The following is a 22,989-nucleotide window of genomic DNA, read 5'->3' on the forward strand; positions in this document are numbered from 1 at the left end:
TTGTTTAACACATTGAGATATAAATAGCATGAAATAAAAGTGTGAGCTCACAAGTTATTCAATATCTCTTACCAAATATGAACCGGAGGACTCCAAACAAACGGCATCATGGAAAGAAGAAAGATGTGAAATCTGTGCTTTTGCAACGCTGATGTTTGTGACTCTGCAGATAAGAGACGAAGCACATGGACGCCAGACAATCACCAGTCGTACATACCGGTACGTGTATATCTGATACTACTACTATGCTTACTATTACTAAGTTTAAATACAAAGGTATTGCACTTGAAAATTAAATGCAACTGAAATGTACCCAGAAAAATAAAATTGCACATAAAAGTTGCACCCTAAATAAATGTTTGGAAGAGAACACTCCTAAAAAACAAAATCCAAACATATTGTATTGTACTTAAACGTTAAATACATGTGACCTGAAATTAACAAATATACTGTCCTAGATTGAACAAGATGTACAAGCCACTGGAACATAATATACTGTAGTTTTATCCAGTGATTCTTTCATGTACCACTAGAGCGACCCAATGTGTATAGACTAGTGTGATGCAGTACGCAGTATTTCACATATACAGGTTATGTGATGCGGTGATCCGGACTCTGTATTGGTCTGTCATGGAGAAGAAGGAGCCGAGCCAAAATGCAAAGCTCTCAATTTCACAGTTGATCTATATTCCTACTTTCATCTATCAAAGTCTGATACATCGGTCATGACCTGTGGGTCCTGACCAAAAGAACAAGATTGTGGGTACAAGAGGCCGAAACGAGTTCCCTCCCCATGGTGTCTGGAGATAGGGTGAGGCGCTCAATCATCAGGGAGGGGCTTGGAGTCGGCCTGCTTATCCTCCACATTGAGAGAAGTCAAATAAGGTGGCTCGGGCATCTGGTTAGGGAGGTGTTCTCGGTATGTTCCATTGGGTTTAGGTGCCCCGGCAAGATCCAGGACATACTGGAGTGACTAAATCTATCGCCTGGCCTTGGAATCCCTTGGGATTTCCTCCAATGAGCTGGATGGAGTGGCTAGGGGGGATTCTGGGCTAAGTTATTGCCCTTGCGACATGACCTTGGATAACCGGAATAAAATGGATGGATCGATGGAGGTACATATGAAAATACTTACTACTTATCAGGATGTCTTTGGTGATGTTGCTGCTCTTGTTGGTTTCCTTGTTGAAGGCTAGACAAGAATAAGATCCACTGTGGTTAGAGTTGACATTGACCAGTCCTAATGATGGGCCCGTGACATTTAGAAACCGGCCCCTGAAAGACCAGCGAAGCAGGGCTGGAGGACCGGACTGGGCCGAGCACTGGGCGGTCAGGTTGGTCCCCCTTGGAAAAGAAGTGGCTTGCAGCCCGTTGACCGTGAGAGCCATGTTGTCCGGGCCATCTGAGTAGGAAGAGGAGAATTTGAAACATTGTCTAGACTGGAACTGAATGTTTGCGTTTGAACACTCACAATTGACAGTGAAGGTCAATGGATCACTGGCAGCGTTGCTGACAAGGTTGAACGCAAAGCACCTGAATGGTCCGCGGTCGTAGCGGCTCACGTTACTTATGGACAGAGTTGAATTTCCGCGTGAGAGCTCGACCCTTTCGTCGGCTATCACCTCCGAGCTGCCATTGAACCAAAGGAAAGAGAGCGAGGATCCCGAGGAAACGGTGCACGTGGCCACCGCTGGGGCCAACTCCATCAGGTGACTTCGATTTGCCGCTATCGTCACCTTTGAAACAGGTTCTGGCCACGACAAAAACACACAGTACAGTGTGGGAGATTAGAATCGCGACTGATTATTGTTTGCACAATAGATGTTCAGACATTCCAAATGCACTCAGTCTGTTAAAGAGTAAAATGTTAATCACACAAACCCTAAAAAAACATAATACTACTACTACTGGAGAACTATTTTAGTACTTAGTTACAGTACTACTACTCTTGATACTTGTCTCAGGTCCATGTACTGGTATGCGCTTTGTCAGTGTACAGTAAGCTTTTGTCCACTATGGTGTCATGTTTTTTCATAAAAAAAGGGAGGGGTCATTATATATCCTGATTGGAATTGTGTATATATTTAATCTGTACAATATGAGTGCATAATAGGACGAATATGTTGCCTATCATGATTATTATGATGATGGAGCTATTGCTCCAAATGGAGCGGAACAAGACAAGTCTGATGGGAGCTGAAACCAGCATCATGTGTGGCACAAAAACGTCTCACGTGAGTCAAAAGGGCAACATAAACCAAAAGACACACATGGTATTGCTGCATGGGGGAAAAAAAAAAAACCAAAATGTTCTGTTTCCTGGTTGTGAGTACAAATATTGTATCACATGAAATAATAAAGTCAATATTGTTTCAGGGTAGTCTTTTGTCATCACATCAGAAAATTAAGGCTTAACATGAACGGTAGAAGAACAACTTAAAGGGGCATAAATACTATTGACACGTTGTCTGTACTGTGCTTCATTCAAAATATCATTAATCATTTAAGCAATTAATTAATCTGGCCATCCAGCTTCTTATTAAAGACAAGAAAAATTGTGAAAAAAAATAAAACAAAATGTCCATTTGCACATGTGCTTTGAAATGTTTAGAGCTGGTCCAATTCAGTTTTTGAATACAGTATACAGTGGTGACTAAAAATACAAGTTTAATTTGTTGCATGAACATGCTTTAAAAAATGGATCTCAAATCATCTTTCCCCATTAAAATGATGAATGAAAATGCCATTAATTTGTTCCAACCTACCATAAAAAACCAGTAGATGAACAATTGCACTCTGATATTGCGCTTTAAAAAGACCCACAACAAATACATCAAATGTCAAGAATGAAACAGGTTTTGCCACATGTTTTGTGGTGTACATGTCTTGGCGACCTTGGGGCATTAGGCAAATTTACGGATACACAGAGACAGTCCCATTTCCTTAGTTAGCTGCAGTAATTGTCTCCGTTTCAGTTTGACGGTAAACTTCAACCCGGTCTGTCAATAAACAGATTAAAGCTGCTTTTTTGAAAAATAACTCAATATCTTCCAAGCTACTGCTTATTTTGTTGTGAGTTGCGTTCACAGCCATCATACAGTGCTCAGACTTCAAATTTGAGATCCATGATATGACTTGGTGAAAAGTGTCAATCATCTCACCCAAAACAGTGACAGAGGCGTTGGTTCTAAACGGGGGGTCGCTGCTCTGCAGCACGAACACTCCCGAGTCCTCCAGGGTGAGCGAGCTGAGGGTCAGGGCGGCCGTACGGACGTCCACCGACGCCCTGCCGCTGTGGTTGGGGAAAACCGCTTGCTGGTCCCCATGCCAAGTGAGGATAAGTAAGTCGCCAACCGCCCAGCTGCCCCCCTTCAAATCGGCACCCGGTGAGAGGGTCAGCGTCAAGGTGTCCCCGACCGCGGCGGGGTTGGAGGACGGCCGGATCTGCGTGGCGCCAGAAAATAGAATTCCTAGTGGAGGAAGGGTTAGGGTTAGGGGTTAGGGTTTGGTTTTAGGGTTAGGGAAAAGAAGAAGAATGATAAACTTGAACCACTCCAAAATCATCACATGAGTCACCTTGTAATAAAAGCAGCAGCACAACAGCTCGTTTTCTCTCCATTTTGAGGTGTCAGGCAACCTCTTTCCTGTGACCATTATATACGTCTACCCCCCTTCTCCTCAAACACCTGAGTTCTTATCTACTGGAGGCTTCTGTTTGCCATCTTGGGTGAAGTTCTTCACATGACAAATGATGACAAGGGGTATGTTTAGGTGGACTGAGCGAGCCCCGGTGTTGGTGTTTAATCAGGCTTCTTAGACTCAAGCCTTCTTCTGTGCATATCAAACCGAGACGTCAAACTCTTTGTTGGATGGATCTATATGAGCTTTATGTACCAGTATGTAAAAGTAACAGAAGAATGATACACCATGATGATATTTTCTCCAGACCCCTGATGCAAATTTCATTTTGTGTATAGATCTCCATCAGAGACCCATAACATCATACTGTATCTCTATGTATTGCTGTCTTTCTGCATCTTTTTCTGACGTGTCTTCATAATACGTTTCCTCATTGATAATACAATTGATAATCCAATTTTTTGTCACAGGTTGTACGCGTGCTTGGTCTTTTGTATTTTTTTGCTGTCGCCTTCCATTAACCCTCCTACGTTCGCGTGTCAGCCGGGACGTAGCTGAAAAAAATCGCACTTCATATCTGTGGCGTCTCCCTTTCTTGTAAAATGGCAGTGAGATATGTTGCAATTGTGGTGTTACCGAGATGAAATTGTTTTATCGATTTGCACTATTGCTTGTACTCGTTTGCAAAACAATAAAACACGGAAAAGTATCAGATCCTTTAACAGCAACAAACTACAGGTTATAATCAAGAAATTGTGGTAGCTGATCAGCTGATTAGTTTTCGGTTGCTATTGACCTTGAGTTCATTAAGAAGAATTATAGGCTAAAGTCCACTCGTAACCAAGTAGAAAATGTATTTTAAATAAACCATATTGAGTCAAACCTCGCATTAAAGATCTGGGCCTTCCAGATCTGTAATTATTTTGTCAATGCAACCAAATCAAGCAGGTTGGAAGAGGAAGGTGGAGGAAGGTATCTGGTGGGCTATGTGATAGAAGAGTGTCTGCTAGGATGAAGGGCAAAGTTTTTAAAACAGTGGTGAGAACGGCCATGATGTACGGATTAGAGACGGTGCCACTGAAGAGACAACAGAAAGCCGAGGTGCACGTGGCAGAAATGATGTTGAGGTTCAATAAAATTGGAAATGAGTTGATCAAAGGGAGGGCCAAGGTTAGATATTTTGAAGACAAAGTTAAGGAGAGCAGAGGAGAGAGAATGAGTATATTGGCAGAAGGGTGACGAGGATGGAGCTGCCAGGCAAAAGAGCGAGAGGGAGCCCAAAGACAAGGGTGAGGCTTAAGTTAGAAGACCTTAATATGCTGACATGAAAAACATGTATTATTAAACAGTTCTTATTCATCTCAATTCACCCTGACATTGACTCATAGGTGAGTGGTTCAGAAAGTGGTTGTTTCCTAGAAATACACCACTCGATATGTCTGGCATATGAATTGAAGACTTGGACACTCTACAGTGTCTCCCCATCATGTGTACACTCATTTGGAAAAAGCTGGAACAACTCAACAACTATATCTGGTACTCCTTTGCCAAGAAAACAGTCTTTGCCTTGGTGGGTTCTTTCTCAACTGAACCAGAGTTCCTGTTGCATCTATGGCTTTACAAAACTGGGAAACAGTTTGTCAAGGATTTCCAAACATCACACTGTACATTGCACTGTATTCCATTGCCTAAATTGAAATGGTGTAATTACCATACTTGTGCTATAAATTAAAATATTTGCAGTAATATGATATTTTCTAGAGCTTCCAGATAAAAGATAATGCTTTTTAATTAAGGTACTTTAAATTCATATAAATTAAGCAATTAAGAGATTAATTTTGAAAAAAAACCCTAACTTTTGGTGAAATGTTCTTTTAAAAAAATGATTTAATCCCAAAACCAGACATCTGCAAAAAAAGAAAAATCTTCCAAAAAGCCCCAAATTTTTAAATTATAAAATTATTTTAAAATGCTAAGTATTACATTTTTTTTTAAAATAAAACTTAATAACAGACAAGTGTTCTAAAACTACAGTCTTGTCAAACAGCACAAACAAATGGGCCTTTAATGCCTCACAATCTCATAAAAAGCTCACAAAAAATGGTCCATCGGTTGTAAAAAGTATCCCCTACGTATCTGTTTAGGATTTCTATAAAACCTGGGCACAATTGAGTTGTCGAACCATAAACACATATTGATAAAATTGGTATATATAGTAATAGTAAGTTTTTAAATGCACCATTTCATTTGATCAAGTCAAAAGACTTAACAACCTCAGTATAAAAACTGCCTTTTTGGACATGTCTATACTCAAGTCGTGGAGCAAATCTTTTTATCCTGAGAATTTAGAATTAACTTAAGCGTTTCAATTTCCTGATCACTGGAATCAGTACAAGACAAAGGGAGATAATCTATAGACAAATACAAATGAATTTGAGTGGCCTGCTAAGTGTCAAAACACACCGGAGGCCTTTGTCTCCCTCACCTGTTTGCTTTGAGTGATTCACACACCGTCAATTTCCGAAGGGTGTGGAAAAAAGGATGTTAGACGAAAATTCCAGATTGACGTCACAATGGCCTCCATTTAGTCATGAGTGAATCATTAAGCATGACTTGGTCAAAGGTTGTCATCGAGGCAAACAAAGCATAAAAAAGCTAAATCCACATGAACTGCCTAACGGGTACTTTATCATCACTCATCTTAACCTGTCCCCGGACGTACTGTCGGGGATCAAATTCTGAAGCAGCGTTGAAAGTAAACACTTAAATGAGGCATGTTGTGCCATTTTCCCTAACATCTAGAAACCAATCAGGATACAGTATGGACGAGACAAACACTGATGTAAAAAAAAAAAAAAGACTGGATGGCTCATTGGCCACCAACACTGAAGTTGCCGAAAGCAGATATGCGCCATCTTGATGCTCCCAAAACAACTGCATTCATCGCCAGTTTCGTGGCTGTGAGAAATATTTCCACAGGTAAGTTAGAGATTTACTTTGGGACTGTTTTTTATAATTTTCTAATGAGCTTAATTCATTAGAACAAAGTTTTGTTTACGGTTCTTGTTCACTGTTCACTCTCTGCTTGACCTTTATTGGCTGACAGTTTTTCGCAAAAAAAAAAAAAAAAAAAAGCGATGTAAATATCTTCCCAAACTTCATCAGTGGATAAGCAAGAAAAAACATTTTCTGTGAAATTTTTGATGAATTTCATAATACAGAACTCCGCAAATTGAATTTGATTTTCAAATGCAAGGAAACAAGTTTAAATTTTCTGTCTGAAATAGGACGCTGCAGAGAAAACAAATGAGCAATGCGTTTAGCATGTATTTTCCCATTAAGTCCTTATTTACAAAAATATATCCAACTGATTGACTTAAAATGTAATGTTTTTATGACAAAAATACTTAGTTTTTTGATATGTTATGATGATAGTGCTGCACAGCCTATTTTGGGAAAAGTTAACATGTCACGGAAATTGGGCCCTAGGTAATATGCAAGGTTTCTTGGTAGTCAGGGTGTTATATCATTCCTTTGCACTTAGCCTTTTTAGGCTTACCAAGTCGAATTAAAAATCCTTCATGTTACCAGAACTGAAAAAATGTCAAGCTCACACGACCACTTTTAATTCTACATGCCAAACTTTGAGAAAACCCCCTGTCATAATCCAACCTGTAAACCATGTCCCCCTCACGTTTTGAGAGTACCAAGATGGTGGCCAACTGGCTTCAACCAATCGACACAGTGGTCAATGTGTATGCGCGATCCAGTCTTTTTTTTTTTTTTTTTAGGTCAGTGGAGACAATGAGCAAAACAAGAAAATGAGTGGTACAAAGGAAGTTACTGGGTGAGGCTTCAAAGATGTCCGGCCAATCAGCTCACGGGATAAAGCCACTCATACTCTCAGTGGTCAATGTCGCACCAAAAACCAATCACGGGCCTTGTATCAATGTGTCTTTTAGCAATTTCCCGACTTGGCTGTATTATTTCTTGTTTGTTTTTTGATCATTTTTTTTTTTGATGACTAAAAACCGCGAAGCACTGGAGCCGCAAAACGTGAAGTGCGAAGTGGCAAGGGAACCATGTGTTTCATAATATGCACCCTTTAATTAAATTCTATCACCAAATACAATGTCAGTGAAACGAAAATACAAATCAAAGTATATACATGTACCAGTAAGTTTTTAGTAAGTCAACAGTAAGAGAGCCAGTGCTAAAACCAAAGTGGACAATCCAGTGAGCTGTAAAGACCCAGAGAGTGGAATACCTGCAGAGGAAGAGAAATAATCTTGTATTAGTCTCAATTTAACAATACCTGATCTGATTTTACAATATGATCATGAGAATATTGATCAACAGACTGCAGTTGTTACCCCTAACTGCCACCATCTTGGTGGCTTTGACTGAGAGTCCGGCTGCTGCGTTTTCTACAACGCAGGTCAAATTTTGGAACGTCCCGGGCACAGAGGGGATCCACAAGAGCTCGTTTTCATGCACGGAGACGTAGCTTCCCAGGGGGAAGCCGCCCTCAAATGGCCACTTCACGGTGCAGTCCACGTTCAAGGTACACGACATTAAGCAGGTGAACGTGCTCAGTCGTCCTGGGAACACGGCGTCGGGACCAGTGATGCTGACGTTCCACGGAGTGTCAACTGGAAAAGAAAAACGATTTTGTTGTAGGACAACAGTCATAGAACAAGCAACCGGTCTTTTGTTTGTAAAAGGTTTGAGTTTCCGCTACACATTTTTCAAGATACTAGCCGATTATTTGCTCTGTGTTGCAGACCAAATTGGAGTTACAAACTATCAATGAGCCACCGTTAAAAAGAAGTGTAAAGAAAAAAAAATGGGCAATTTAGCTATTATAACGACCTTACATGTGAACAAGGAGAGCCACTGTCACTGAAGCAATTTCAGCTGTTTATTTAATGGGACGGTCAAACACAAATTTTAAATAAAAATACTCCACTACGGCAAAGCTCAGGTCCAGAGGCCCAACAGAGGCTTATCTCCCATCTTTCTGTTTCTCAGTAGGCCACGCCCCTTCAGAACACACAATTCTTTGCAATCAGCTGTTGTTCATTGTTTTATTACCCATGTTTTTATTCACTATAGTAATATTTTGATTTTGTGAAAACACTCACAATAAATTGTGGTGTTTTTTTATGGTCTGGAATGGATTAATAACATTTCAATTAGTTTTAATGGGGAAAAGGGATTTCATATGCAACTAAGTCGATTCACGAGTTCGGCCCCGAACAAATTAAGCCCGTGCTACTACTTTATCCCGAAAGGCCGACGCAACTTCCCAAACTGAGCCTTTGGCTCCCCACAGAGATGAAGTATCAAGGATGAAGTCTTGAGACATTTACGTGGGCCTCACCTGATTTCAGGAAGTCCCATGATGCACCTCATCTACGTATCTCATTTTTTAAAATACATACAGTACATAACATACAAAACAGACCCACCCACATTAGGTGGAAATCTATGCTGTAGTGAGACTGCATGCATTTGAAAAATATAAAGTCTACTCCACCCAGTTTCTTTAAATGTACTTACTTATTAACAAAAGATTTTTCTGTCGGTTGGTGTGTGAGTGTCTGGGTGTTAGCTGTGGATGACAGCAGCTCATGCAATAATGGTCAGATCATCAACCGTGGCTCTCTTTTCCTACATGCGAGCGCATTAACAATACTGTAATTTCCGGTCCATTAGCCGCGACTTTTTTCACATGCTTGCAACCCTGCAGTTTATGCGGTGATACGGCTAATTTGTGCACTTGCGGATTTTACACAGCTGCGGCGTATGTATGTACCAAATAGTATTTCCTTTACAAATGGACTGGGTGAGGCTTATAACCAAGTACGCTCTGTAGGCCGGGAATTATGGTAAATATTCTTTTTTTTAAAAAAAAAGTGCAGTAAAAACTCTTTTAAAAAAATCACTACAAAAGACTCGTGAAATACTCACAACTTAGCAGGGCTCCCAGACTAAAAACCCATTTATTGCTCAGCAGGGTCTCACACTGATAAAATCCGCTATCAGATGGTATCAATGAATCGAAATGGAGCGTGGTGTTGTGGCGCAAGTGCATGTGGTCATGCCAGACCACTTTTTGTCCGTCTTTGTACCAGACCACTGGCTCCGGTGATTGGGTGGGAGGTGGGGTTCCATCAACATGACAGACGAGATCTACGGACTGGCTCAGAGACGGAACAGCACCGGGTGGACTGATTTTTACCGACACTGGATCTGGAAATGACACATGATGATCGGATATTATATTGTCAAACTTAGAGAACAAGTTTTATGAATTGAACAGGAAGAAGAAACTCATTGAATTATTCAAACGATATTTACTTTGTTTTCCCACACAAATCTCTCTGCTCTGTTTAATGTCAAGCCATTTTACCCATTCATGATATTTAAAGACCAGCACTCACAAAAATGAAAAATATATATGAAAAGAAATATATCTTTTGCTTATTAGAAACTGTGTGATCCTGTTGCAGAAATATTAATTGTTTTTAATGAAACATTTGGACTCAATTTAAGAAAGCCTTGATCGACATATGTAAATGTTAATGTTACAATATTAACAACTATATGACAAAGGTAAATAAATTATTGTGAATGAACAAACATGCTTCAATTCAGCTACTAATTCTGTGATTGAGAATACAATGCTGTATTGTTTAATTAGATTTAACAAAAGTCGATTTAAAAAATAGCCTGCATCGACAAACAGTATGTTGACATTTTTTTTTACCAGTGTATTTAAAAGATAAATACTGCATATAAATTATTTAAAAATAACTTCATCAAAATGTTTCATTACTAGATTGTACTATATTTTTCTGAATAAAAAAATATGGTACTGTTAACATTTTTTATGTTTACCTTGGCTTTTTAAAACTTTTGTCATTTTAAATTTTTTTTAAACAGGGAATTAATAAACGATTACTTTTTTATAATACCGCTGTGACTTGAGGTATGAGTTTAATTCATTTTGTGGCCACGCTCATAACTCAAAGTACTAGTATCTCAAATTGTCGTTCTCCATTGAAATGAATAGATATACCATTATTCGGTTCTGCTCCCCAAAAACCAACAAATATTAGCAATGTCTATTGTAGTAAAATAAATAGCACTCTACAATATTGTACTTTGTGAGAACATGCAGTAAGGATGAATGAACACATTTTGCTTAATTCAACGGACATTGTACCACTCCTCCTCGTCTGTGTGCCTTGACCACCTGGGGCCGGTATTACAACGACAGACATGGAACTTGTCAAAACTCATCGGTAAGTTGCGCTAATATTAGTCAAGTACTACCACTATAGTGTTGTATGTACTAGATGTCCGGTACTGTGCTTACTTTCAATTTCTACAATGATCCTTGCGGTGCTGACGTCTCCTGTATTTTCGCGTACGGTGCACTGCAGCGACACCGACCGGTGCAGTCCATCCGGCGTCCAAGTCAGCGTGCTCCCGTTGAACGTCCTGTCCAAAAACGACCAGGAGTACGTGCAGTTTGCGAGGCAGTTGGAGGAGCACCTGAACGTAGTGCTCGACCCGGCTGTCACGGTTCCAAGCCATCCGATTTTCACTTTGAATCCTGATGTCTGTCCAACTGCATTGTGATAAAAGTGAATTTATGATTATGATGACAATCCGGAATTTGGGTACAGATTTTTGCAGAAGCATGGAAGTTGATGAACATGATTTTCAATTTTGTTTTTAATTTTAGAAACCTTTATTAGCCATAGAAAACTTTAGGGTGCTATTTATTTACGTTTTCCCTGAACTTGGTAAAAAAAAATGCTGTTGAGTTTAGGAGCTCCAAGGACTTTTTATAATTTAAAAACAGGAATGAAAAAAATCTTAAAAGCTGTTTAATAAACATAAAGCATGTAAATAAAGTGTTAATTTGTGTTATTCCCAATTTTCTCTTTTACCTCAACCGAATATTGACACCAAATGTCCTTTAGCGGCCTGCTTGACTACTAATAGTCGCTATCTGCCCTGAAAAAAAACCTTTGTGCATCTGTAATGTTGTTAGTGAATGAACTCACATTGATTACAGAGCAGGGCTAGTAATCAGTTCATTACTTTATAGCAAATATGAATATCTATATATAAATAGCATGCACATTTTTTACACAGATGCTGTCTTACCATTCAGTGCCAGCAGCAATAAAATGCAGACGAGCGTCTTCGCCGAGGTTGCCCTCATTGTTGTTGTCGTGTCACCAAGTTCTGATAGAATTATTCTTTTGTACACCAAGCAGCCTTATATAGTTATGACACTCCGCCACCCCTTCGTTTTCTGGCCAAACTCTAGGACACGGTGTAATATGATGCACTGAGTGGGAATTTCCGAGGTTAAGTTGTGAGGAAACCAAGGTGACCCGGGATGTTGCAACAGATCGAGGCCCAGTTCAGGTCGTCAAACTCCAGAGGGAGCAAGAGCTTCTTCAAGGCTCAGAAGGTGATCAGCAGCCCTTTTTTTTATTTTTCCGACCAAAAAAAAAAATCACATCAACACTTAGATGATATCCAATTGCGTATGGGTATATTTCACCCCAACTTCATTTAAAAGTAAGTTTAAAACAATGACATTTTTTTCTCTTGGTTTTGTTTTTTTTCATTGGTGTAATGCAAAGGACATTTCCTCTTTGGACTTTGGGTTTATTGCTGTGTTTCTACTGCTGTAAACTAGCCAGGACTTCGAATTTCCCAACAACTCCTTTCCTGTTCTCTGAAGTTTTTCTTTTTTTGTTGTTGTTGCGCAGTTTCAACACATTTTGTGTTCACAAAAGTTATCTTTTTACAAAGCGTACCTGAGCGCAATTGTTATCAATTTGTATGGCAAGCAAATAAATCCTCCGGCTTTCGTGTTTGTAAATGCATCAGAAGACCGTCACTGTGATTAACCAATGGCGTCCCTTGAAACAGTCACATGATCATAACGTCATGGCAATGTCAGAACTTGCAATAATTCTATGGTAAAAATGTTGTAAATTAGTTAGTGTAGTGCAGTGATTCTAACCTGGTGGGCTGCTACCCGAAAGGGGGTCATGGGGCCATTTGGGGGTTGGGTGGAGGTGGCGGGGTAAATCATTGACTGCTGATCAGAAAACAAATATTATATTGGTTGTTTTCAGCTTCATTTTTTTAAATTTTAATTTGTGACATTATATTGGCCGACTAGGTTTGCACATGGAACATATTTGTAGATTTTTGACTTAATGCTCACTTATGCTGTAATTACTAGATGAACAAATTAATGTCCACAATTATATCTGCTTAATTTAATATAACCTAGGGGGAGGCCCCGTAGCTCAGTGGTTAGAGCACTGGTTTGGTAAACCAGGGGTTGTGGGTTCGTATCCCACTGGGGGCCTCCACTCCCTGAGAAGGGTTGCGTCAGGAAGGGCATCCGGCGTAAAAATTGTGCCAAACATATATATGCGTTCATCATAGATGATACGCTGTGGCGACCCCGAAAGGGACAAGCCAAAAGAAACACAATTTAATATAACCTAATCTAAAGACAATTAACATGTATCCATCCATCCATTTTCCAAGCAACGTATCCTCACAATGGATGTGGCAGTACTACAGCCTACCCCAGCTAAAATCGGGTGATACCCTGAACCAGCCTCCAGTCAGTCGCAGCGCACATCGACATCATCACTAAGCAGGAATTGAACCCACGCTGCCCTCACCAAAATCAAGTGTGTGTACCACTACACAACCAGTTATTCTCATTATTGTATCAGTCATCGTCTGGAGACTGTTCTCGAGATCACATGTTGAAAGTCTTATCTCAGACTCAAATCCCAGAATTTTTGGTCTTAGGCTAGCCAGTCTCAGGATTTTCTATCAAGACTGATCGTGGGAAAAACCACTGATGTTATTCTCCAATTTCATTAACAAGAAAAAGGTAGTAGCACTTGCTAAAACAACAAATACACCAAGTACTAACCCAGTAATGACTGCAACTTTCACTTTGTTTTGCTTCAGGGAAAAATGTCCGTCAACGCAACGGCTTCCTCAACCACAAAGACTTCACAACATGCAAAAGAAGAAACTAGTGTGGAAATTCTGTGGTCTTCAACTCACTGAGAACGGGGACAAAGTCGAACTCCAGCCGGCATCTCGACGGATGACAAGCATCCGTAGTTGTGAGTTTTGAAGCAATGGCAGTTTGAACACAAAAAGTGGTGCAACACATTTAGAAAGACAATTACGATACTCATGGGCATTTGGTCTTCATTTGCAATGGAATATGACATTTTACAGCAGCATTAATTCATCCACGTTTAATTCTTGACATTGTATTTAATTTGCTATTGTTGTATGTTTTTTTTTTTATAAAGAACACTATTATAAACTAATACTTTCCGTCAATTAAATTTTTTGGGGGGGATTGGGGGAGCTAAAATGTCTTCATGGCATTTCCACTCATTTCAAAGGGGAAAGATGATTTGAGATACACTTTGACATACATACTTTTGACATAAATTCAAGGCACATGATACAAAGTAAATGTAGTGGAGTAAAGGTGACAATTTCAAGAAGTACAACAATGAATATTCCACTCTATAGTATTTGCGCTCCATTACGTTATGAAACTGCCTGCGGGCCATACCTAACCTCTGATAAGTAGACTAATCAAATGAAGTTGATGGATCTAATCGTGCGACGCTGCACTTTAGTGTCTGTCAACAGATGAATGATTAACCTCGATGCATGTTGACTACGCAAACAATAGCAGTCATTAGTGCGCCATTGAGGAAGACCACACGCCCCACTATCAAGCGGTCTCTACTTCGACAACACCACCACTAGTTGCTGTCAACCTGAGACCGGGCTTGGCCTCCGTGAGCGTCTTGCGGCTGAGGGGCTCGCCTCTTCATCCGCCCGATGTGGGCGTCGTAGGAAGGAGGCTCGTTGTTGACCCGGACCGTGGCGTACTCTGTGTGGCTGTCTTGAAGATCCAGATGGAGCGTCCCGGTGCCCTTGCCGTGGAGAATAGTCAGATCTGCATAATGCGCCTCCTGGTTGAAAAATGGAAAAGATAAACAAAATCGGGAAGCTAAAAGTGGTTCTTCTTCTTCTTCAATATAACTGTTAGCCCTGTACTCTCTTCCTGGTTCAAAGTCTACAGTGTTACTTCGAGCCTATTTGTGTAACCAGCTACAACAAACACGATCACATACTTATCAGTCATTAATCAAAGTAGCCGAGTGTTGAATTGCACCTTTTATATTGTCTCATAAATCCACAAAATATTGTCAGTACTCTTACTTGAGCCACTCACATTCTGCCAAATGGTAGAAGCTACAAAAGACAATTTCTCAATTATCTGCTTCTGCCTGTTACACAGAACTCAGCAGGGTGGAACATTGCCCCAACTGTGTTGCATTAAAATGTTGGAAAAAGTGCCAAAATGATATTTAATGTCTACAGTATTTCCAGACAATACTGTCCTGGCATTCCCTCCCACACTTTTATGTCCAATTACAATTCGTCTATGAGCAATGAAGGAGTATTTTTTTCCTGGGTTGACTTTGTACCCACCTTTGTCCGGTTTTACAGATAGTGTAAAATGGGCTCATGAATTTTAAGGATTAATAAAGTGTGTGCAGTACTGTACAAAAGCCTTAGGATACTACAGTATTAAGGTTTGCTGTTTTAGGAATGCTACTATGCCCCAAATTTGCAACTGTTCATTAGTTGCCAGACTGTTCTTCGAGGATGACGGTTTTATATATTTGTCTGTCTGTCAGTTCGTTAGTTGGTGGGTCGGTCGGTCGGTCAGCTGGCCTGTCCATTCATCCATCTGTCCGTCTGCACTGCTGCTAATTACATTTATATACCTGACGTTTTGTTTCTGTTGTGTTGTCCTGGTCTTTGCCTCCTGCTAAAACAACAGCATTTGATTCAACTGATTACGATCTAGTACAAAAAAACTGAAAAAAAAAAGTCTCAGTTTGGATTCACTTTTACCTGTCCTGATAGAGATCTTTCTGTTGGCGAGATTCTTTGACCGTGTCCTGTATTGCAATTTTGAGACATTGTAATATCATATTACATAATATAGGTTGTTAAAATTGCATGTACCGCTCGTTCAATTAGTTCCACTTTTATCAAAGAATGATTATTTCGACTGACTTTTGGCGCGTTTCTACATTTTCTTTAGCGGCGTGATAAGCATGTTGGACAGTGTTGGCGATACAGTATACTGTACTTACCGTTTATGATAAACGTAGTATCCTCCACCGATAGCTGCTGCACAGATGACTAAACAGGACACAACGATGCCAGCGATGCAACCGGCTGAACATGTAGTAACTGTTTCAACTGTGGAAGTACACAACCAGAAATTGCTCTTGCCACGAGGTATGACTCGATATTCCGAGTGCATTCTTACCCGTTAATATTTCTACTTACCTGTTACAGTCAGCGTGTGGACCGCAGACACGATTTTCCCAGTTACGTGATTCGATGCGCTACAGATGTAGCTTCCGCTATCGGAAAGCTCGACGTTGCTTTTGATGAAGCTCGAAGAATTGTGTAGTTCTCCTGTGTGGTTCAGTCGCATCCATGTGTAAGTGGCAATTGGGAAAGACGCGGCCAAGCAAGTTAAGGTTAAAGTCTGCTTTTCAGCAATTTGGGTCGGTCCTGTGATTTGGACAGGGTCTGGCCCATCTGTAAGACAGAGGATTGCTTAATTGTAAAACTTGGTAGAATGGTGCAGTTTGGGCCGCTCATTGAACCCGTTACAGTTGAACAATATCTGATCTTGGTGGGCGCTGGGTAACCACCAATTTCAGATTTGGAAATGATGCTTTATTATATGGAAATGATGTTGCGAAAAAGCCAAAGAAAATGCCAAACACACCCAAAATGTGACCGTTGACACCTGAAGTCTCGTGAGATTTGTTGCAGTTTGAATACGTGTATGGTAATTGAATATTGAGAGCCCCCACAACCCCCGTGACTCCAACACACACACTGATAAAAAAAAATTGCGCTAGTTCCCAAATAGGCACCAGACTTTGCTACTTGATGCTCATTTTGTCATTAACCACCGACCTCACTTGATGATCTTTTGTCACATTTGGAGACATACAGTACTACACTATTTGTTACTTGCTTGTTTCCTGTTCAAATAAAACACTATTTTTGCATTTGCTTACCTTTTTTTAGTCTTAGTCTCAGATATGCACCTTTCGAATTCATACCTGTATCATTTTATTTAAACACATAGTCATATATTATTTCAAACCTTCCAATCTATATGTACCTGTAGTTTAATAACCCATTAGGAAATTTTCATGGAATTGATTCCTAATTTAGGGCAAAAGGCTGAGAACTGTGTTTGTACCAGCCGACAGACATTCAGGCGGAGGATGGTGGGGGGTGTTATTGTCCTATTGGTCCCCCCAACTCCCCTACAACTGTCACTGTTTGTCACAATCCTGCCGCTTCAGCCCGGGCTGTGCGGGTGCTCGCGCTAATTCGGAGGCAAACACCTGCGCCTCATGGGGGCTGATTATCCCGTGTGTATATATAGGACCCCAATGACGACTGGTGCTCCGCCAGATCGTTGAGGTTCATGTCCCGTTCCAGCACTCTCGTATCGCTGATCGTCAAACCGTGTGTACCGACCTTCACCTGTTCTCCGACCGACCCCGTAAGCCTGATTCCTTTGACACTTCTGGCTGCCTTGATCGATCTCCCGTGTACCGACTCCTGCCTGCCCGCTCACCTGCTCTCTTCGCCCGACGTCCCAACTACCGCTGCTGCACCTGACTGCCTGCCCGATCCCCGACCTTCTAATAATAAACGTTTTTCCCCGAACTACCTAGCATCTGACGAATCCTGCATTTGGGTCCTACCTTTGTTCCGATGGGTCGTGACACTGTTCATGCACTCAAAAGATTTTGTTTGCACTTATGCACCACTTATATCCAATCTATAAACCAATTATAAGAAAAGTGCAAAGAGTAGTATTTAAAGCGGAAATGCAGTGGTTTGTATTAACAATGTATCCAATAGGTCATGTAATATATACTCTATTTTGACAATGTGATGTTAAATCCTCTCTCATTTAATAGTGTTTTGAGAAGATTTGTTTCGCCAATTACGAATTTTCAGGGGCGCTGCCATTTTTGCGAGTCACATGACCTACGTGGGCGTATGTGACGCAATACGTGCTGTTCCAAACGCTGGATTACAAGGGACACCATTATGCCCAGCGCTGATTTCTTGGGTTTATCCTCATCTGATGAAGAAATAGCAGTATCGGTTGATCTGGAAGATGAGATATGCTTCCATACCGTGAGCTCGCTTCCCGCCGAGCCAGGAGCTCGCTCGGCCGACTCGTCAGACTCTGCGTTGTTCCACCCGAAGAGCCATGCGAATATTCAACGTTATTTACAGCCAAGCAGCGGAGCTTGCACGCGGGGGAGCGAGCTCACGGCTCTGCCGCTTGGCGGCATTATTTACAGCCACAGGTTCAGGTCTGTATGGAAATATTCCTCCGTCAGTCAAGTACAGATTTTCACTTATTGCTTGAGATATGGCTCGTCTGGGCCGTCTGAAATGCGTGATGCCCAGACCACGTTTGGAAACGGCTGCACATTTTTTTGTTTTGTAATAAAGTCATACATTTACTGACCACAGTATTCGGCACACCTGCACAAATTAGCAAAGCGGGATGTGAGGATACTGACTATTAAAGGTCAGATGACAATGATGTCATGGGTCAGTTAAAATTCACATTTGTATTGTTTATTTGTTATAGCTTAGCAAAAAATGAGGATTTCGACATATGTCAAAGTATCCGTTCGAGCCGATCAGACAGTGACGACGACGACGATGAGCAGCCAAGCAGCGGCTGTACAACGAAAAAAGATGTGACAGTATGTCAAAAGCACGTCTTTTCGCGGCTTGAAATAACGGCACCCCAGGGGTGGCAATATTTTTGAGCACCGATTATACTGTATGTATTATACTGTTGTATGTTCCAGTGACACAACACAAACTTTTACATACAATAGTATGCAGGAGAAGCTGAAAGAAATACATACAGTATGCAGTTTTTCTATATATTGTGTGCCCCTTACTCGAGTTGCGTTATAACATGCAACACACAAAGTCTTTGTTGTGCGTCTATTGGTTGGTCATTCAGGCAAATGTACAGCCGAGAGTACTGAAAACTACTGTGTGGATCTTTTGATGACACGCTGTGGCGACCCCGAAAGGGACAAGCCGAAAGAAACTTGCTTTTCCTAGTACATAATAACCATAATAGTCGTAGATATATACTGTATAAGGAAATGCTCACCTCTTGTCTGCGTCGCTTTGCCCCTGCACCGTGACGGCTGCAAGATTTGCGGTAGTTCTCTTGCTTGGTGATTGGGGTCCCGATGGCCGTAGGAAAAATACTTGGCACTTCAGCTGGTTTCAGCCTCTGTTTCTGTATTCAATACCTTCTTCTAGGTTTTTCTCAAAAGATGCCAGTTTGAAGTGATCAGCACAGTTTGGAATGCTTGCCAGGCACCCATCGGTGACCATGTTTCTTCCTGTCGATTGATTTTTACCCTATTTACATATTCCTTTTCGATTTACTGCTTTATATCTGCCATAGCATCATTTTGAAATAGCAGTGGAGGTTTTTAAATGGATTCTAGAGTTATCAAAAAAATATATAAATCTTTGTCCTCTGACCTTTAACAGCGAACTGATTTTTAAAATGTTTCAGAACTTATGTGACAAAAAAAAATAGTCATGTTTTGTGAATGCCACAGCACACAGCACAATAATTTCACCACAATTCGCTAGACTGCACCTGCGAATCAAATGCTGTAGTACCAAGACTGCTTTGTGAGACGCTACACAGTACCACAGACCAATACCAAGAAGAAGAAAAATTAGTAGTAGAAAAGTAAATATTGTGTAACTTTGAGATCTGGTCAGTTTTTTCCATAGTTGCAAATGATTCTACTTCAGCGCCCTTGATCTGAAAAGTAACTCATGATACCATGCAGTGATGTCCCCCCCCCCCAGTACCGATATTAAACATAGATTTGATGTATTTTATTGCTGTGTTATCCACTGGTATCGATTGTGTCTCCTGTAATAATGATACAATATTGGTATTTTGTACCGGGCCTATATCAAATCAAAGTTTAATTCATAATGACATATGCATGGAATATTCTGATTACTCACAGCGCACCTGACGCTTAGTGAGTATCGAAACCAGGGGTGTCAAACTCATTTATGTCGCGGGCCACATTGTAGTTACAGTTTCCCTCAGAGGGCCGTTATGACTGTGAAACCATTAAAATTTTTCGCCTCATCATATCTACATGTGAAATTTATGAGCTAGTTTGGAATTACAGATCAAGGTTAATGTGTTTTTTAGTTTTTAAGTATTGGTGATGCTGGGGTACACAATAATGCTTGCAATGGATGACATGACAATTTTGGTACAGATTCTAATAAAAAAATCATGAAAAGTTAATACTCATAATTTGCCTTCGCAGGCCACATAAGTTCATGCGGCGGGCCGGATCTGGCCCCCAGGGCTTGAGTTTGACATCTGTGATCTAAACGATTAATTTCAAGTGTGTTTAGCTTTTTCTTTGTCTTTCTTTGTTGTTGTTGGTGTAGATGCAATGAGGACATTTGCATTGTTGACCCGGAAATAAGGCTTTTATGTTGTGTTGTGCCGGTGGAACTAATATTTTCTGTGGTGGAATCTATCCAGAGTGTCACTCACAGTTGACGAAAAGCTGCACCGACTCGCTGGTGCCTCCGCTGACAGCATTGGACACCCGACATCTGAACGACACGTGGTCGTAGCGCGTCACGGGCGCGACGGTGAGCGCGGTTCCTCCGTCGCCGATCTGAACTCTGTCGTCGGCCGAGATCTCGGCGCTGCCGTTCAGCCACTGGAAGGTGAGCGACGATCCGGACGAAGAGCAGGACAGACTGAGGGTGTTGAACTCCAAAAGGTTTGTGGCGTTGGCCGTTATCTTTATATCTGAGACTGGAACTGCAGGTGCAAAAGAATACAACAGGTGGGGAGTTATGGAAGAAGGTATGTATTCGATTATGTTGTCGTGTAAGATATACCCATCTGATTTTCATCAAACCGGGGCCAGGGAAGAACCAATTAAGAATTAACTAACTGTGAAGGTTTGTCAAGCATTTACCCCCCAAAAAAATCTCGGTGAAATTTTGTATTTTTACATATTTAAATGCTGTGGTTTATATACAGTATATGCACACTTTTTTTGGTGCCAGTAAATAGTTCTAATTTCCACTACTATGATTTATTTTCTGTAACCACCTTGTTTCGCCATGCTGATGATGGACAAACAGACAGGCAGACAGACACAGGGAGTCCCAGTCAATGCCAGTTCCTTTTTTTACGTTTCATTCTTTTCTCCAGACTATATATTTATTTATTTATTTCATCAGTATTTGAAATCTTGAGTATTGCAGTTTTTTTAGGCCCATTTTTGCGTTGCCGATGTTTTCCCAGTGGATAATAGAGCAGATTTGCAAAATTGCCACTAGCCAGGAGGTTTTTCTATCCCAGACTGCAGTTCAGTCCAGTCCAGCTCTCCTGATGGACTTTCCCTGGCTTTGCACAAGCGCCTGCTCTTAAGAGTTACATGTATTAATCAATAGTGGCAGTAGTAGAATTTTAGCTTTATAGTTTGTCCAAAACAGATCCTAGTTTGAGAACTGTGCTATGGATAAATCAGACTATGAGTAAATTGTTCTCCAGGTGAAAGCAGTGTGAAGGCCATAAAGCTTCCTAAATTGGCGATCAACTGCAGTTAGACACCTTGTTTTATGCATTTTATATATCATTATTTATCTGACGGAAATATGATGAAAATATATTTGCAGGATTAAAGGCCTGTTAGCATGTTGGGAGGCAATATTCTAAGCAGGAAATGTTTTTAGTAAAATGTGTCATTGTCAAAGTACACGATGAGTAATTTACCGCTGCAATAGGGAAAATTCACTTTTCAGCAAAAAATGAAAGATGTTTGAAAAAAAATTGCATAGAATTGGGAATATGCAAGTACTGAATCATGCCTCTGTGGGTTAAAACTATATAACGAAATTAAAGTAAATCTATGTTTCTTCTAAAGATGTCTGACACAAAATGGAGAAGGAATGGGAAGGTGCCGAGTGGTACATTTTTTTTTAAAAAAGAATGGATGGAGATGATCATCTTTGCTTTCATATTAAATGGATGATAGTCCTCAACCCTTATTAATTATCATCAAACGTCTCCACTACGCTACCACCAACAAACATATAATCAATGCATCGTGATTACCATCTCGAACTGCAGAGACAAGAAACTTCTGCTCACCAAGTGTCTGAAGTGTGGTGGATCCTATGATTGGGGGGCTGCCATCTCTTACAAGGATAACTCTGTATTCTCCGCTATCGCTCAGAGTCAGCTTACTGATCTCAAGAGATCCAGTCTGAATGAAGAGGGTGACCCTGCCTTCAAACTCTGGGCTGGTTACATTTTTAGACGTAGCCGTTATTACGGGAATTTCCGCTATGTCGTTGACAAACGTCCAGGTCACCGCCAAGAAAGGTGTGTCCGAGGGAGGTACCGTGGTCTCGAACTTCACCGAGCCTCCCACGGCCGCGGTCAGAGGCCCATCCGGCAACACCCCGGATCCTGCTGTTAAACCTGGAGGACAGATTTGGTATAGAGAAAAAAAAAATACAAAATGATTTAAAATATCCACTCTTTGGTTAGTTTATCACTTCAAATCATTGCAAAATGATCAATGTTTGTCCAGGCTATAAAGTGGCGAATAATGAAGTTTATGGCCGAGCTTAATTTGTTGCACTTTGACAGGTTTGCGCAACCAACTAGAATGGAGTATTTACTACATATGAGTTACTTTGAGGTTACATATGTTATCATCATACTCAAATACACGTTATTAATACATAAAATATTACCATTGCTTAGTTTAACTAACATTTGCAGTTTTTTTTTTCTTTTTTGGTCCACCAGCTCATTGCTCAAATATTGGTCAGCCTTACCTGTAAAAACCACAGAGGTGATACAAAATACTGCAAGTGTGTCCATTTCATCTTCCTGAAAATTGCGTAGCAGAAAATGTCGCATCTACCAGGGTTGAAGTTCCCCGGCCAATGCGCTCATCCGGCACCTCCAATCGTTCAAGGAGCGACAGAAAACTAATTACTTGTGCATTAGGCCACAGTCCATCCGCTTTGGACCAAGACGTTCAATACGGAAGCTGCGAGTCA

At 40.7% G+C, this 22,989-nt stretch overlaps 2 protein-coding genes and 1 long non-coding RNA gene across 4 annotated transcripts; 1 reads left to right on the forward strand and 2 right to left on the reverse strand.

The window, feature by feature from the left end:
• Nucleotides 1-18: 18 nt before the first annotated feature.
• On the forward strand, nt 19-20,535 carry LOC133501414 (uncharacterized). Its single transcript, XR_009795172.1, has 3 exons — nt 19-219; nt 13,675-13,835; nt 20,438-20,535. It is a non-coding gene; the product is annotated as an uncharacterized LOC133501414 (long non-coding RNA).
• On the reverse strand, nt 7,469-11,982 carry LOC133501413 (carcinoembryonic antigen-related cell adhesion molecule 20-like). The gene is made up of 5 exons (XM_061821170.1): nt 11,824-11,982; nt 11,024-11,278; nt 9,613-9,894; nt 8,013-8,291; nt 7,469-7,906 (listed from the first exon to the last, which is right to left on the reverse strand). Exons 1-5 carry the CDS (start codon nt 11,879-11,881, stop codon nt 7,824-7,826), a joined length of 957 nt encoding a protein of 318 aa, XP_061677154.1. The 5' UTR covers nt 11,882-11,982; the 3' UTR covers nt 7,469-7,823.
• Nucleotides 13,729-22,985, reverse strand: LOC133501411 (carcinoembryonic antigen-related cell adhesion molecule 20-like). 2 transcript variants are annotated; one of them, XM_061821168.1, is made up of 8 exons: nt 22,762-22,985; nt 22,067-22,399; nt 20,450-20,725; nt 16,108-16,365; nt 15,909-16,017; nt 15,664-15,710; nt 15,534-15,574; nt 13,729-14,711 (listed from the first exon to the last, which is right to left on the reverse strand). In XM_061821168.1, exons 1-8 carry the CDS (start codon nt 22,844-22,846, stop codon nt 14,499-14,501), a joined length of 1,362 nt encoding a protein of 453 aa, XP_061677152.1. In that variant the 5' UTR covers nt 22,847-22,985; the 3' UTR covers nt 13,729-14,498. The 2 variants fall into 2 exon arrangements, with proteins under 2 accessions (XP_061677152.1, XP_061677151.1); XM_061821167.1 differs by having other exon boundaries at nt 15,534-15,577.
• Between the last annotated feature and the right edge of the window lie 4 nt (nt 22,986-22,989).

Source organism: Syngnathoides biaculeatus, chromosome 5 (assembly GCF_019802595.1).
Source record: "Syngnathoides biaculeatus isolate LvHL_M chromosome 5, ASM1980259v1, whole genome shotgun sequence".
NCBI classification, from domain to species: Eukaryota; Metazoa; Chordata; class Actinopteri; order Syngnathiformes; family Syngnathidae; genus Syngnathoides; species Syngnathoides biaculeatus.

Coding starts and splice junctions, on each gene's coding strand:
- LOC133501413 (XM_061821170.1), bottom strand. CDS start 11,881: ATGAGGGCAACCTCGGCGAAGACGCTCGTCTGCATTTTATTGCTGCTG. Junction 11,279..11,823: donor ATTGCTGCTGGCACTGAATG/GTAAGACAGCAT, acceptor ATCACAATGCAG/TTGGACAGACATCAGGATTC. Junction 8,292..9,612: donor TCTGGGAGCCCTGCTAAGTT/GTGAGTATTTCA, acceptor TTTCTTTTCCAG/TTGACACTCCGTGGAACGTC.
- LOC133501411 (XM_061821167.1), bottom strand. CDS start 22,846: ATGCGACATTTTCTGCTACGCAATTTTCAGGAAGATGAAATGGACACA. Junction 16,018..16,107: donor CCACACGCTGACTGTAACAG/GTAAGTAGAAAT, acceptor GTACTTCCACAG/TTGAAACAGTTACTACATGT. Junction 14,712..15,533: donor CAACAGAAACAAAACGTCAG/GTATATAAATGT, acceptor TTTTTCAACCAG/GAGGCGCATTATGCAGATCT.